This window comes from Bipolaris oryzae, assembly GCF_000523455.1.
Source record: "Bipolaris oryzae ATCC 44560 unplaced genomic scaffold scaffold_21, whole genome shotgun sequence".
NCBI lineage: Eukaryota > Fungi > Ascomycota > Dothideomycetes > Pleosporales > Pleosporaceae > Bipolaris > Bipolaris oryzae.
Window position 1 is genome coordinate 114,987 of NW_006911297.1, and position 15,852 is coordinate 130,838.

The 15,852-nt window shown below is 51.1% G+C and overlaps 8 protein-coding genes across 8 annotated transcripts; 3 read left to right on the forward strand and 5 right to left on the reverse strand.

Annotated features, from left to right (window-relative positions):
* Nucleotides 1-568: 568 nt before the first annotated feature.
* On the forward strand, nt 569-2,372 carry COCMIDRAFT_2499 (uncharacterized protein; the record flags this gene model as incomplete). Its single annotated transcript, XM_007686608.1, has 4 exons — nt 569-682; nt 729-1,114; nt 1,168-1,698; nt 1,748-2,372. The coding sequence occupies 4 exons, from the start codon at nt 569-571 to the stop codon at nt 2,370-2,372; spliced, it is 1,656 nt and encodes a 551-aa protein (XP_007684798.1).
* A 220-nt stretch (nt 2,373-2,592) lies between these two features.
* On the reverse strand, nt 2,593-3,791 carry COCMIDRAFT_33915 (uncharacterized protein; the record flags this gene model as incomplete). The annotated part of the gene is made up of 4 exons (XM_007686647.1): nt 2,593-3,257; nt 3,324-3,462; nt 3,543-3,558; nt 3,622-3,791. 4 exons carry the CDS (start codon nt 3,789-3,791, stop codon nt 2,593-2,595), a joined length of 990 nt encoding a protein of 329 aa, XP_007684837.1.
* A 554-nt stretch (nt 3,792-4,345) lies between these two features.
* On the reverse strand, nt 4,346-5,155 carry COCMIDRAFT_2501 (uncharacterized protein; the record flags this gene model as incomplete). Its single annotated transcript, XM_007686609.1, has 1 exon — nt 4,346-5,155. One exon carries the CDS (start codon nt 5,153-5,155, stop codon nt 4,346-4,348), a length of 810 nt encoding a protein of 269 aa, XP_007684799.1.
* A 447-nt stretch (nt 5,156-5,602) lies between these two features.
* COCMIDRAFT_86919 (uncharacterized protein) lies at nt 5,603-7,828 on the forward strand (the record flags this gene model as incomplete). Its single annotated transcript, XM_007686676.1, has 2 exons — nt 5,603-7,684; nt 7,739-7,828. Coding segments are annotated over 2 exons (2,172 nt in total), but the record flags the coding sequence as incomplete, so codon positions are not given.
* A 32-nt stretch (nt 7,829-7,860) lies between these two features.
* On the reverse strand, nt 7,861-8,031 carry COCMIDRAFT_86868 (uncharacterized protein; the record flags this gene model as incomplete). Its single annotated transcript, XM_007686677.1, has 2 exons — nt 7,861-7,953; nt 7,975-8,031. Coding segments are annotated over 2 exons (150 nt in total), but the record flags the coding sequence as incomplete, so codon positions are not given.
* Nucleotides 8,032-8,857: 826 nt separating this feature from the next.
* Nucleotides 8,858-10,521, forward strand: COCMIDRAFT_2503 (uncharacterized protein; the record flags this gene model as incomplete). The annotated part of the gene is made up of 4 exons (XM_007686610.1): nt 8,858-8,902; nt 8,963-9,067; nt 9,230-9,926; nt 10,025-10,521. The coding sequence occupies 4 exons, from the start codon at nt 8,858-8,860 to the stop codon at nt 10,519-10,521; spliced, it is 1,344 nt and encodes a 447-aa protein (XP_007684800.1).
* Nucleotides 10,522-11,356: 835 nt separating this feature from the next.
* On the reverse strand, nt 11,357-12,065 carry COCMIDRAFT_86802 (uncharacterized protein; the record flags this gene model as incomplete). Its single annotated transcript, XM_007686678.1, has 3 exons — nt 11,357-11,482; nt 11,531-11,674; nt 11,727-12,065. 3 exons carry the CDS (start codon nt 12,063-12,065, stop codon nt 11,357-11,359), a joined length of 609 nt encoding a protein of 202 aa, XP_007684868.1.
* A 678-nt stretch (nt 12,066-12,743) lies between these two features.
* Nucleotides 12,744-14,674, reverse strand: COCMIDRAFT_51809 (uncharacterized protein; the record flags this gene model as incomplete). The annotated part of the gene is made up of 3 exons (XM_007686679.1): nt 12,744-13,186; nt 13,259-14,112; nt 14,229-14,674. Coding segments are annotated over 3 exons (1,743 nt in total), but the record flags the coding sequence as incomplete, so codon positions are not given.
* Between the last annotated feature and the right edge of the window lie 1,178 nt (nt 14,675-15,852).

Sequence of the window (15,852 nt, forward strand, 5' to 3'; positions counted from 1 at the left end):
CATCCACCGGCTTTGGATGGCTCCACAGACAGAATGCATATTGATTGGTGGCTTCTCAGCGCTCTTTGATGCTTTTTTGGGTTCGGGAGCAACGGTATGGCGCTTGAGGCAGCATTTGTATGAGAAATGCCTACATTTAGGCAAAGCAAATCAAGACGATATCCCCATTGAACCACATGTCCCCCAATGGTGCATAATAACTCACCCATGTGCATAGCCGTAGCGCCCATGAGACACACCTTACTCATCGGCTTGGTAAGGCTAGAGCCAACGGGAGAGCTGCTGCCCGGCTTCCTAATGCTGGTAAAAGTGGTGCCCCTCTCAACGAAGCTCTGACGCAAGCGGGGTCTCGGCCGCGCGCGCCCTTGCCAATTCTCCTACCCTTCAGCCAAAACACTAACAATCACCTCATCAACTCTACTTGCAAATCTTCACTCGTCTCTCCCTCTTGTAATTGACCCCTCCTGATACCCGACTGTGCACCGTGAAAGACTTTGATAGTTCGTATACACCAGTCCCGTATACGTCATTGCATACTCACCCCACCTTTCCAGCCCTATAGCTCAACATGCCTGGCTTCGCACAAGCCTCGGACCTCAGCGCCTGGTCTGCGCTCCAGGACCACCACCAGAAGCTTGGAAAGGACATTGTACTCAAGGAGTACTTCAAGAAGGATCCCCAGGTAAGACCCAAACAATCCGATGCATCCACTGTCTGATCCCTTGTAGCGCTTCGAGAAATTCAGTCGTACCTTTAAGAACGATGCCGAGAACTCTGAGATTCTGTTCGACTTCTCCAAGAACTTCATCACAGAGGAGACCCTGAAGCTGCTCGTCGAGCTTGCCAAGGAGTCTGGCCTCGAGAAGCTCCGTGATGACATGTTCGCCGGTGAGAAGATCAACTTCACTGAGAACCGTGCTGTCTACCATGTTGCGCTCCGCAACGTCTCCAACCAGGAGATGAAGGTCGACGGCCAGAGCGTTGTCGAAGATGTCAACAGCGTTCTCGACCACATGAAGGAGTTCAGTGAGCAAGTCCGCAGCGGCGAGTGGAAGGGATACACTGGCAAGAAGATTGACACCATCATCAACATTGGTATTGGTGGATCTGATCTGTATGTTACTGCTGTGTTGCAGAGCTTCAATTGGCGTCACTGACATGAAACAGTGGCCCCGTCATGGTCTCAGAAGCCCTCAAGGCCTACGCCAAGCGCGACCTCAAGATTCACTTCGTCTCCAACATTGACGGCACACACATTGCAGAGGCCCTCAAGGACTCCAATCCCGAGACTACCCTCTTCCTCATTGCCTCCAAGACCTTCACCACCGCTGAGACAGTTACCAACGCCAACACTGCCAAGAGATGGTTCTTGGACAGCGCAAAGCAAGAGGACATTGCCAAGCACTTTGTCGCTCTCTCTACCAACGAGGCAGAGGTTACCAAGTTTGGTATTGACAAGAAGAACATGTTTGGCTTCTCCGACTGGGTCGGTGGACGCTACAGTGTCTGGAGTGCCATTGGCCTGAGTGTTGCCCTCTACATTGGCTTCGACAACTTCCACCAACTCCTTGCTGGTGCCCACGCTATGGACAAGCACTTCAAGGAGGCCCCTCTTGAGCAGAACATTCCCGTCATTGGTGGCCTGCTCAGTGTATGGTACTCTGACTTCTTCGGTGCCCAGACACATCTTGTCTCTCCGTAAGTTTGTGACATTGATCAGGTGATATGTGTTCTAACTATGGTCTAGATTCGACCAGTACATGCACAGGTTCCCTGCCTACCTCCAGCAACTTTCCATGGAGTCAAACGGAAAAGCCATCACCCGCAGCGGTGACTACGTCAAGTACACCACCGGCCCCATTCTGTTTGGTGAGCCCGCCACCAACGCACAGCACTCGTTCTACCAGCTCCTTCACCAGGGCACGAAGCTCATCCCCACCGACTTCATCCTAGCTGCCAAGAGCCACAACCCCGTTGACAACAACAAGCACCAGAAGATGCTTGCTTCCAACTTCTTCGCCCAGGCTGAGGCCCTCATGGTCGGCAAGACGCCAGATGAGGTCAAGGCTGAGGGAGCACCAGAGGAGCTTATTGCCCACAAGACATTCCTTGGTAACCGCCCGACTACTTCAATCCTGGCAGACAAGATCACACCGGCTACTCTGGGTGCCTTGATTGTCTACTACGAGCACCTCACCTTCACCGAGGGCGCTATCTGGAACATCAACAGCTTCGACCAGTGGGGTGTTGAGCTCGGCAAGTCGCTGGCCAAGAAGATTCAGGCTGAGCTTGATGACGACAAGGAGTCGACTGCTCACGATGCCAGCACGAGCGGACTCATCAATGCATTCAAGAAGAAGTCTGCCTTGTAAATGACAGAATGCATGTGACGGTAGAGGCACGGCTGTAACGGCTGGAGGATTTCTCGAGAAAAAAGGCCAAATTAGTATGTAGTATGTAAGCGCCCGGAGCATCCCTAGATAGCCACAGCATCATGATATACGAATGAATAAATATGAAAATGGATATGTCTTGCCTCTTGGGACTGGTGTCTGGATTCTATTTTTTGAATAACTGTTTGGTATGTACTTTTTAGTCGGCTCTCTTTCCACCTCTGTACCCATATCCTCCCAAGCCATAACCACTGCCCATGCCTGGAGCCCCATCCCTCGCATTCGCAACAGGCAATCCATACCCACTCCCTCCATTGCCAAAACCCCTTGCACCCCCATTCATCCTATCCGTCGCATACCTCTTGAGCCTCCTCGGCAACTCGACGCCCCTAAAATAAACCACACAAACCGCCGCACTCGCCACGGCGCTCAGGAAACAATACACCAACGTACTCGTATAAATGTGACCTCCATACCCACTCCAACCCGGTGGCAACGTGGTACTCGGATACCACCTCACGGCAAACACCAAGGGCAAACTATCCCCAATCGTAATCTTTGTGTTTCTGGTATGGCTACTCACGCTATACGCCGTTGCCGCATCGATTGTGCCGGGGCTGCTTTGTTTCGGTGCGGCATGGACGAGCAAGTTTAGATAGTTTCCTACGTGCAAGTGTGAGAGTTGGAGTGTGCCTGCTAGTGCGACGACGAGCGGGGTGTAGGATGAGGATTGGGAGCCTAGTGCGCCTTCTTGGGTTGCCGAGTCGGAGACGATGTATTGGGTTGCGAGGACCGAGGGGGGGAGGGGTTTCGAGGGGATGCGGCAGGAGAGGGGGGCGTCGTTGTGGATGTAGAATTCGAGGACTGGTTTGGGTGGTTAGATATTTGGGGGAGTTTGGGAGGGGGGGGGGGGGGAAGGCAAGGACTTACGGTGGAAGAATTCGTCCGTTACAAAGTCTATGGTGCAGTTTACGTCTTTTTCGATGCCGAAGAAGAGTTCGAGGGGGCGGCCGGTTTCGTTGCAGACGGGGAAGGGGATGTATTGGAGGTGGCCGGCTGCGTCTGTGATCTGTTTTTCCCCCTTTGGTTAGTTTTCTTTTCTTTTCTCCTGGGGTGTTCGTTGCTGCGTGGGTATGCCTAAGGACGTACATGTTCACCTGTTTCTCTGGGAGGGAAAGTGTCAGCGCATATTCTGTCGTCCTTTGCTTGCGACAAGAACTCGACTTACATGGTGCGATTTAGACAGCTGACGGGAATTGGCTCGCCGGGGTTGTATCCGCGTTGTTCTTCCAGAGTACCCAGCGGCTCCTGGCCGCTCAATGCCGTCGCGAGCGTGCTGAAGAAGGAGAAGAGGGCGACGGCTGGGAGCCAGGGTCTCCTGGACAGTTTGGGTGTCATTCTGCTTTTCTTTTCTTTTTGCTGGTTCTTAAAGATGCGATTGTTGCGATTGCGAAGACGGTTCGGTGTTTGGTGACAGGCTGGTTATTGGGGGTACATTGCGCTGCGCACGAGGGCAGCTACGGGGCGTGGTTCAAGATGCGCCGTGTCAACTTGAGGACATGGTTGGGTCCACGGTTGGATGGCCTGTGCGCAGCTGTCTTCCCGCGGCGGCTCAAGACCTCCGAGCCAACTCCGCAGTGGTTAGGGGATCCAATCATCGTATTTGGTCTCCAATTATGGGTTTGGTACGGTTGGAAGATTTCCGTTACATGGGAGATCCAATGCACCTGACAGATGGAGGCAATGACACAAGACAGTGTGTAGAGTGAATCGGTGGTAAAAAATGGTGTGCGTAGAATCTGATGTAAGATGATACCCGCATCACATGTCTTTGAGATTTCAAGATCCCTATGCAGGCACATGCAAATGCTGTTATAGTACAGTCTGTGAACTTCGTACCTAAGTCATACATGGCGCATCTTCTGGCTCCTGCGTCGTATACGCTCGGACATCTACCATCCCTTCCTCGTCAGCTCAGTGACTCGTCCAGTGACGTCCCTGAAGCCTTGCTTGAACCTCGCTCTCCACCTCTCTGACGCCAGCCTCTTTCGTTTTAGGCCTCCTCGTTCGTGAAATCTCTGTCTATTGAAGTCGGCCTTGACTTTGTTGCGCGCCACTAGACTGCCCAGCATGCCAATTCCTCGCACAATATCTCGTCCGCGGCTCGCATCCAGCTCCACTGTGCGTCCATATGTTGGGTTAAGACGCGGGTAGGAGGAGAATGTTTCTTCTTGTTGTACGGCTAGGCTGGATGCATCAGAAGGCTTGTTGGACAAGTTGGGGTTCAGCATCGAGTCGGGCAGTGCCATAGAGTCAAAGGCTAGGCCTGGTGGGCGAGAAGGCCGCAAGCGGGTTGCGTTTGAGAATTCGGCGCCAAATATACGGTTATTCTTTGATCCTGGCGCAGCGTTTTGCTGCATGTATGGTGGTGGAGTCCGGTTGGTGGGCATGCCGCTGAAGAGAGAGTCGATTGTTCGCGTGGTTTCGTCTTGAGTGGGCTGTGGCTGAGCTTGTTGCGGTGATTGCGCCTCTGGAGCCACTTTATCGGAGATGTAGCGGATTATTGGCCTATTTGATTCTCCCTCAGATGCGTAGCTTTGGTCATTGCCGTCGTTCCTTGTCGGTTGTGCCGGTCGAGTTGGGGTGTGGGAGAAGCCGCGGTGACATATCCATGGCCATGTCTGCTTGCCCATGTGCGCATATGGCATGCGGGCTGTGGAAGACGAACGGAGCATCAGCTCGCCGAGGCATTTCGAAGCCATTGTCGACGTTGTGGTGCGCGACGAGATTCAATTGCGGATTCGCGGAGGTCGAGCATGCAGATGATGCACGTCGCAAACGCAAGTCCCAAATTCTTCGGAGGTTCGGTGAGGTCCGAGCGCCTTTGCAGCTCCAAATCTAATCCACGGCTTGCTCTCTCTCGCTCGCCAACCTCTCACCAAAGTGTCACCTTCACACAGGTACCTTTTGTGAGAACCGTCTTTCTGACTTTTGTATTCTGTTGGGCTCTGCGACTGCGCATTCATTCGACATGTACGGCTATCCTGGTACGTTCGCACATTCCTGCATCGCGGAAACAACTAACATGCGCAGGTGCTCCGGGATACAATGGGCCTCCAGGCTATGCAGGAGCTCCGCCTGGTATGGCCCCTCCTGGGATGGGTATGTAAAATCGCCCAATCAACTCAAACTTACGCTAATAACGTGCAGGTCCTCCAGGCGCTGCAGCTCCCCCTGGTGTAGCACCTCCGCCAGGTGTCGCAAACGCTCAGATGCCCCCAGCGGCAAACGGATCTCGTGCCCTTCCATCCGGCTGGCAGCCACCCGCAAGCATGCCAAACTTCAACTTCAACGCGCCCGTCATCCGCCTGGGAACACAAGGAGGTCGTCCTGGCGCGGCCGACAGCCCAGTAGGCGGCCGTAGAGATAATGCAGCACCACCCGCTCGTCGTGGGCTTGGTATGGACAGAGATGGCGATCGCCGAGATGGACCTCAGCCCGTCAATCCACCCACTCGCGAGGAAATTGCCAGGACCATCTTTGTTGGCAACATCCCAGATGGCGTTGGAGGTGATGATGGCATGGAGCGCATTCTTGAGACGGCGGGAAAATTGGTCCGGTGGACGAGGGCAACCGATGCCAACAACAAGCCCCAGACATTCGGTTTCGCAGAATTTGCCGACGCGCAGAGCTTGGAAACAGCGGCGGAGATCTTCAAAGATATCCGTGTGCCCACAAAGCGCCAAAAGCCCGGAGGCGCGGCAAAGAAAGAGGACGGTGAAGAGGAAGAGGTCGAGACTACCAAGTTGCACATCATGGTTGACGATGCCTCGATCAAATATGCTGAAGAATGGAGCAAGACTCGAAACGAAGATGAGGCTACAGTTCAGTTCCGCCTTGATAGCGCAAAGGAAGCCCTTTCTTCGGTTCTCGCAAGCTTTTTCAACCCGCCCAATGCGCCCAACATGGACTACGCAGGCGATACAGTCATGCAAGACGCGCCGACACAAGATGGCGAGGATGTCGAGGTTGCGTTTGTTAACCTCGCTACTGGAGAGGACGAACTTGCAGACATCCCAGCCGAAATGCGCGAGGTGGTCGCCGCCGAGATAGCCGCCTTCCGCGACCGTTCCAACCAGCGCGACCGCGACCGTCTACGGAGGGAAGAGGAGCTCGAGGCCGAAGAACGTCGCCGCAGTGGTCGCCGCGCAACGCCACCATCCTCTGCTCCTAGTGGACCTGGAAATGCTAACGGTGTACCATTGGGTCCAAGGGCAGAACGAGGTGTTCAGGGTGCCCCCAGTGGACCCAAGGGATCGCAATTCCCTCGCGATTATCAAGCTGGTGTCAACTTTGTGAATGGCGGTGCCGTGAACAATGGCGTCTATATTTCCCGGGAAGATGACGATGATTCCGCCAGCGACTCTGAACTTGAGCGCCGTCGTCAAAAGAAGCGTAACGACGAAGCCGAAGAAGCGTACAAGAAGCAGCTTCATCGATGGCTCAACACAGAACGCCGTACTGTGGCCTCGCTTGACCGTACCAACGACTACTTCAAGAATATGGATGCTGAGCGTGAGAAGGCTCGTGTCGCACAGGCTAAGCAACTCCGGGAGTTTGATGACGACCAAGAAGCAGCTTCCAGGCGCGATCTATACTATCGCGATCACAGCGATTGGATCCGTGAACGTGAAAAGGTTCGTGGCCTCGAAGCTAAGGAAGACGCCATCGATCGAGACCAGGAGCGACGCGAAATGGCGGCCCAGAAGCGACAGCAAGACCACGCTCGTGGTCAAGCCGACGCTTTCCTGGAAGAGCAGGGCGAAGAACTGATGCGCAGGGAGGAGCAACGCGAGCCAGCACATTTCAAGATTTCTCTCGGTGCAGCCGCCAAGAAGCTCGAACAGACTGCTGCTCCCCGTCGCACCGCAGCCGACGTCGAAAACCTTCTCGAAGACGAAGATCTCACCGACCAGGCCGGTTCCAAGAAGCGAACACTTATCCCCATCAATTTCGATGCTGCTGTTCGTGCCAATCTTACCCAAGAAGAGATTGAGGAAGCTCAGCGACAGCTTGCGCGTGACATTCCCAACGATAAGGAAGGCCTGTGGAACTGGGCAGTCTCTTGGGAGCACTTGCCTGAGAAGAATATCAACAAGGATATCAAAGAATGGGCCGCTAACAAGGTTCTTGAGATTATGGGTGTTCAAGAAGAAATGCTCGTCGATGCTATTGTTGAACACTTGAAGAGCAGAGGCGCACCACAGCCTTTGGTAGAGAATTTGGAAGTTGTCAGTGTTCTCGCTCCTTCTTGTTGTATGTTGTGTTGCTAACAGCCAGTCTAGGCCCTTGATGAGGAAGCAGAAGCTCTGGTCAAGAAGCTTTGGCGTATGGTCATCTACTACAGTGAGACTGAAAAGAGGGGGATTAAATAGGCTTTTTTGCCTATTCATCTAAAGTAGCATTGTCATTCAAGGTCAGATATTGCAACATGCTCAACTAAAAGCCAACAGTGGCTTGAGCATTCCCATGATTCGGGCGAGTGAGTATCTGGGCAATCCTGCCTTGGTTAGCTATTGACGCGTGGTAGGGTCCTCGGATCTTGCATCACGATACGAAGTGTAATTAATGGATATATGGAGAGAATGGAGTCTCAAGTCAGGTCTGTCCAGTCATTCTCGGTTGGTGCGTTATTAACAGACAGGCCCATTGCAATCCCTACACCAGTTGCAATTGGAGCCTATATACTGATGACCTCGCCTCCGCTATGCTCAGGGTAGGACTGGGGTACCTGGTGAGCCCGGTACTCTCAGGCTGACGGTGACATTCGGGGGCCCCTGCCTCCCCTCATCGCTGTAAAATCAAGGTTCCGTGATGAAAGGTAGGTTGCACGTAAGCTGTGATCCATGCAATTTTCTCTATCTCTTGGAGACACGATGCTGTTGTTGCAGTATACGACAGCGCCGTTCCAGCCTGGTAATGCGTTATCAAACTCAAGCTTCTTGCCTAGACGCGAAGCATTTACGAGGCGTCTCTCTGTGCATGTCGACCAGGGTTCCATCCATTCGCAAGAGTGCTGGAAATACTTAGATGCGAGGTAAATAAATTATCGGGATCCGCATCGGAGCGGTTGTAGAAGCCCCGGTTTTTGCCAGCCCCAAGTAGTGGCGTGGCCTAGTTCTTCCACGAATGACGAGGGGCAAGTGGGGTTGCGCTACGGCATTGTCACGATAGTTGAGGTGGATGGGTAGTCGCGTGGGTGACTTGCTAGTCGAATAGAAGTCTAGATCTGTTCTCCTCCAGTATAGAAAGGGACACTTTTCTTCATCAGTCTCGTCACTTTTCCTCTCTTTTTCAATTTTGATCAATTGTCCAAGGCAGTTTAGTTACCAAACAGACTTTGCGGGGTATCACGCTGCGTTCCGAAGACATTCCGAATCAGAATCACAGGACACATCACCGCCATGGTTACAATTACAGGTGTTGAGACGAAGGACGTACGGTTCCCGGTAAGTCGTATATAAAATTGAGGGCTTACGTTAGGGATTGAGTGGCTCATAAAGATATAGACGTCCCTCGACAAGACTGGCTCCGATGCTATGAATGCCGCTGGAGACTACTCTTCAGCTTACTGCATCTTGCACACCGACTCAGAGTTCAAGGGCCATGGCATGGTGAGTCAGAGATCCTGTTTTCCCATAAGTTGTTCGGAAGAATTGGATCTGTAGGACTATTGGCCCCATGGACATGTGTCTTGACGCAGTCCTGAACATGAAAGACACTATTCCTCTCAAAAGCATGCCTAAACTACGACATATTTCTAATCAAACACCAAGACCTTCACAATTGGCCGTGGAAATGAGATTGTATGCACCGCCATCACCCACCTCGCAGATCGCATCAAAGGCCACACTCTCGACTCCCTCGTCGCCAACTGGGGCAAGACCTGGCGCCATCTCGTCAACGACTCGCAACTCCGCTGGATCGGCCCCGAAAAAGGCGTCATCCACCTTGCCCTCGGCGCCGTCGTAAACGCCATCTGGGACCTATGGGCCAAATCCCTCGGCAAGCCCGTCTGGCGCATAGTCGCAGACATGACCCCCCAGCAAATCGTCGACTTAATCGACTTCCGCTACATAACCGACGCCCTAACCCCAGCCGAAGCCCTCGAAATTCTCACAAAAGCCGAAACAGGCAAGAAAGAACGCCTCCAGGAAGCCCTCGACAGCCGCGCTGTACCCGCCTACACTACGTCTGCGGGCTGGCTGGGCTACGGCGAGGACAAGATGCGGAGTCTACTCCAAGACACGCTGTCGAAGGGGTACAGGCATTTCAAGCTCAAGGTTGGAAGTGATATTGCGCAGGATAAGCAGCGTCTGAGTATTGCGCGCGAGATTATCGGGTTTGACCGTGGAAACGTGCTCATGGTTGATGCGAATCAGGTGTGGAGTGTGCCCGAGGCGATTGAGTATATGAAGGAGTTGAAGGAGTTTAAGCCGTGGTTCATTGAGGAGCCGACGAGTCCGGATGATGGTATGTTTTATCCCCCCTTCCCATTCCACATCTTCCCCTTCTCCTTTTCCTATCTACTTTTCTTGAGAAAGGGATGATAAACTAATGTGAATATAAAGTCCTCGGCCACAAAGCCATCCGCGAAGCCCTCAAACCCTACAACATCGGCGTCGCCACGGGCGAAATGTGCCAAAACCGTGTCATGTTCAAGCAATTCCTCGCCTCTGGCGCAATCGACATTTGCCAAATCGACGCGTGCCGTCTGGGAGGCGTCAACGAGGTCATCGCCGTGCTCCTCATGGCTGCCAAGTTCAACATCCCCATTGTACCGCACTCTGGTGGTGTGGGTCTGCCAGAGTACACGCAGCACCTTTCTACGATCGATTATGTGGTCGTGAGCGGAAAGAAGAGTGTCCTCGAATATGTGGATCATTTGCATGAGCACTTCTTCCACCCCAGTAGGATTGAGAATGGGTATTATGTTACCCCCATGGACCCGGGTTATTCGGTTGAGATGAAGCCTGAGAGTATGGAGAAGTTCAGTTTCCCTGGTGGCAAGGATGGGTGGTGGCAGTCTGAGGAGGCGAGGCCGATTTTGGAGGGTGTGAAGATTTAAATTGGTGTTGGGGGTTGAAAAATAGAAACATGATTTATGATTTATATATTTTTTTGCAGTGCTTGTTTCTTGAGACATGTGTGGTGTGATTTGATGTAGTTGTGATTTCAAGGATTCTCGCTTTGGGAAAATCGGGTGAATCGGGTCAGAAAACGCAAAGTGGGTATAATTCTTATATGTCATGGTTTATCATCTAACAGGTCGAGTGATATGAGGGACGCATGTAAGTTCGTTTATGTTCAGCTGTGGACACATGTGAGCCAACTCCACCCCTGACCCCCAAAATATCACTGTTCATTCAAGTTCCTGGACAACAGGACCCAAGAGTCGTATGGTATCCATCTTAACAAGTTTTCCTTCTATGCAACATGAGTCTTAGGCACCATTCCCGCCCTGACTACCCGTTTCATAGCCTAATTGATCATCCTTTTCTCGTTTTTGCAAGAGTTTGAAGGATATGGCCGCCCGTAAGCTTGCATTGCGCTGTGATCATTTAAAACTCAATTCCTTATTGGCCCCTGCACGGTGAATATGGAATGCTCTGTGACGGAATAAACCGAGGCAATCTTGTCTGCATTGCGCCAACTTCGAACACGCTTCTTTGATATTCCTGGCCTTTGCCTCCTCTATGCTGTGAGAACTATTTGTACGGATGTGCCATTCAAGCTGCATGGTCTAAAGAAGGATAACGTGAATGCAAGATATGCATGCACCATTATTAGGGACAATCCACCTCTTCCTATGGATTTGCAAGGATATATAGACATCATGATACCGGTTCAGAGGCCGGTGTCGATATTTCCCTCTGCGAGAACATCTTGTGGCCGACTGCTCTTTATTCTGTTGTATGTCTCAACATATATTCTCCAACAAAGTCAAACAGATCCGATGAGACTTGGCTTTCGATTGACGATATCTCAAAGTATGCTAATGCATCTATGCTCGCTGCCATACTATCACCCTGAGTACGTGGTCAGTCTTTGTATCATCAATAAGATGCCCAACTTACGTCGCGAGAAGACAAAAGTGCCAGGTTTTGCAGTTTCATCCATCTCTCATATTCGCTCTTTGTTTTTATTGGGGAGGGGTATTTCCTGCATCCGACAAGTATTGTTGGCACACCAGGAAGATGTTCTCGGGCTTCCGCGCTCCACTGCAGTTGTTAGTTCTGACCCCTTCAGCGCAAAAGGTACAATCAGACATACCATCAACGCTGTATTTCTGAATTGACTAGGCCTGTTGGTGGCGACACAGATCAATAGCATATGAGTGGTCGTAGGGGAATGAGGAAGCAATCTTCCTAGCAAATGCGTAGGCTTGATTTCCCATACATCCAAATCAATCTGACGGCCTTTGATATTGATGGCTTTCTTCCTCACCTCTGGCGTTACAGACGCTGCTGGGAATGGATTTGAGTGCTTGCTCGACGTCCATGCGCCGGCAAGGCATGCTATGGCACAACCCGTATCTCCAACCAATAATATCTTTCTCCGTATAGGGTCAGCTGGTGCAGATAGTGCTGATAAAATGGGCGAGTCATGCATCAAACTTTCTTGGTCCGGGTTTTGCTGTTCTTGATTCTGCCGCGGCAAATCGACAGCACCATAAGTCCTTTCTACACAGCAATGTTCATGAAGCCGTGCAGCATCGAGTGTCATGTTTGATAAATAAATATGGCAGATAGGACAGTGCGTACGATTCAGATATGCTGGAGGATTTCTACCCCCGGGTGTTGTACTAGCACGTGGGTATGCGTCCCACCCCTCGGAAGATGGTGAAACAGAGTGGATCGATCCACCGTCTGACGCTGAATGTAAGGGGATACTTGAAGCCCAACTTTGTATGCTGGAAGCAAAGTAGGGATATGTATCCGGGACAACGGGTGGGGTATTGGTGTTCGGCTTCCGGCCGCTCAAAAAGGGTCGTGAAGAACTTGCCACAGTAAGTCGGGGTGCTCTGTTGCCTCTAAATGCGGTGTAAGATTTTGCCAATAGTTTCCCTATGAAGCCGTGGCTAGTGGTACGTTCATCTCTCATGCTTGAATCTGACAAATCATGCCGTATTGGTGAATTTTCCCCAGATGTTGACACGTCACGCCAATCCCTTTCAATGTAGCCCGGATTATGTGGATCTGGAAGCGTGTCAAATGATCCAAAGTTATACACACTACCATAAGGCGAGGGACGCTTTTCGTAATTCTCCAGCGGTGCAATCGATCCCACTCTTTCAAGATCTTCAGTTGTGTCGAGTGTAGGAGGCTGGATCTCTGAGAAACTTGAACTCTGTTGATTCAGCTTCTTACTTTTATCGTCTTTTGCTTCCATGAGTCTTGTTTCTGGGGAATGAGACTTCACATGTGGGAGGGGGGCTTCGACACGTTTCTTAGGATGGTGTAGTTGGTCGTCCTCACCTCCAAACGCTACAATTTCGGTTTCCGCGTGTGGAAGATTCTCTTCTACAGGCTTATGTGATTGTGGAATTGTTTTATCATTCTGTTTCGTCGTGCTGATAGCAATATTTGGCTCAACTTGTAAGGCTAGGGCGGATGGAAGTTGTTGCTGAATGATATCTGGATCCAATTCGGCGGGCTGGGACTTTGGAGTCGAACGATGCACATCCTTTGCATGGCCTGAAAGTAAAGCTGCATAGGCCTCTTCCTCGTCTTCTTTGCCTTCCAGTTGGCATATCTTCACCAATAATTCCAAACAGCTTTCGTAATCCGTCCCCCCTTGTTCACCTAGTTTCTTGAATCCTCGAAGGGACCGACGAGCTTGAAGGTGAGCGTCAACATAGTCTTGATTCTTCATCATAATCTCGGCGAGCTTCATAGTATCCTTCAAATAGAGTGCGTCTTTTTTACCCACTTGATGCTCGGTGATCTGTAATTTCACCTCCATTATTGCTTTTGCTTCGGCCCATAAGCCTAATGCGCGATAGCAATCGGTGATATTCTCCAGCAGTTCGACCTTTGACACGCCGCATACCGTCAATATTTGTGCTGTTGTGAGCGATGCATAACTCGCGTTTGAAGAAAACCTCGTTAAGCAGTTTTGGAAACGACGAACCGCACCCGTCAAATCACCTTGCCCTTGACGTCTCTTGCCTTCTTTGAACAAAGATCTAATCATATCGTTCTCGATATCCGAGTCAGTATCTGAATGGTACTCAATCAATGCATCACCAGTGCTAGCGTCGGGAGGAGCGGGTATGGGAGCTTCCACATCCTCGTATTCGTATACGGTATTTGAGGCGAACCAGCGCAGCATAGGTTCATTGGCATCTTTGATAAATATGTCGCCAAAATCAGAGCCACACCTGCCGGGAGCCTTGTCGTTTGAATCTACGTTGAAGTTTGTTGATGCGGTTGACACAACGTCGGCGGCTGATCGAACACACTCCCGTAAATTGGTCATGTATTGGAGATTGTAGTCGTCCGGGTCATTCGGGTCTACAACTACGACTTGCAATTTCTCGATTTTCGCATTAAGAAGGGCGCCAAATGAGCGGAATTCATCGTAGAGCTTGTCTAATGTTGGGACGATCTTATCTGGTATCTCTTCAGTCGATCTCTGAAAGGTTACCTGATTCCAACTAAGGGGTGATTAGTTGAAGGAAAAAAGATACACGGAAGAGCATGATGTTGAAGGGCACTCATGTGGGAAGCCACGATGGTAGCCAGAAAAACGCCAAGGGCTATGCTGACTTACAGGATGATTGTGCTAAGCGAAAGCTGAAGTGCAGTGTGAGAAGATTGGATCTGCTCCCGATATTGCGCAATTTGTCCAGAAGCGCTCTTCAGCCGGATTAGCTTCCGCTGAGTATCAAGCAGTGATGTCTTCTTGTTGACACTATCCAGGAGGTCGTGCAGCTTCTTCAAGGTGTCGGTGCCATCGTTCAACGAGCGCGCGAGGTTTTTCCAGTGGCTGCCTGTATGTCCAGTCGATTGCAAGTTTGATTTGATGTCGTTCTGGTTAATAGTCTCCTTCATAGACTCGAGTACTCGCTTGAACCCTTCGACATCGCCTAGAAGGCCAGCCAGCGTCGTATCCACGGCGCTCGCCTCATTGCAGAACTGGCTGATCAGTACAGTCACTTGGACGGAGACGTGTATGAGCGTGATTATGCTGGCAGTGATAGATAAAGGATCCGACATTCTCAGTCTTTGTCTGTCGCAACCGGAAACGACAGTGACGGTGGAAGAGAATGTGGGTTTGAACAGAGAAGGCTCCAGCGGGGCTGTGTCAGCTGGTGGCGCTTGAATTCAGCCTCGCAACCCAAAGCAGATCTAGCCGCCGATGAGGTGGTGATTGTTGTCATGATTGGTTTCTCATTCGGGTCTGGAATTTAGGGGGCTGCTGTAAGGTGGAGTCTCGAGTGCTAATCGTGAGAGGGCAGAATACTAGCTACTAGAACATGAGTGATGTTGATGCAGGGCCAGAAATCTAACTATGTACTTAAGTTCCGATCATGTGACCGTCGGCTCCTAGCGTAGTAGTAGCACCTCACACGATGCATTAACCTACACATTCGATAACCTCATTTCATATACTAGACTCTCGCTCCTAATTTTACCGAAAAAATCTTAAGTCAATTGGTAAGTTATGCATAGCAAAGGTAAGGAGGACACGCTACCAGTATTGGACGCTCTAAAGCTGCAGAGAAACGAAGCAACCAAACAAGAAAGACGAGTAACGATAAGCGGAATAAATGGCCACGACACAATCCAATGGGTACTATTACTACCCAATAACGTTTAATCACCTAAAAGAACATCGACAGCACACTGTGAGCAAGTCTCACATCTACCCTCCGATCCTATCACCTCAAATCATTCCTTGACCACTACTACATTCAAATCCCCACATTCCCAAGGAAATCCGTTCGATTCAATCACCACCCACAGCCTTACCCTTCCATATACACCTTACAACTACAAAAAACCCAGTTTCACGCCTTACCCTCCTCCTAACCCAAAGCAGCCCTTCCCGCGTCCACCTACCTTTCCCCCCCTTCTCCCCTGTTCCCCGTCCCCGCGTGGCCAAACCCCCCAGTCCCGCGTATAGTGTACACTGCATACCACGCACGTGGGGAATCAAAGGCACGCAAATCAAGTTCAGTGAAAAGAAAAGAAAAGAAGAAAGTGGAAAAAAAATCGCCCAGCCGCCCCCTCAACCCCAACCCGTCTGAAACGAACGCCTCAAACACGCTTGCGTTCGTCCGTTCTCGCCGAGGCAACACAAACCATCAGGGCATAGCAGACACAACGAACTCCCTCCCACCCGCTCTTTCGTTTCGGCATAAACACCTGCATTAGGAAGCTTGCTTGAGATT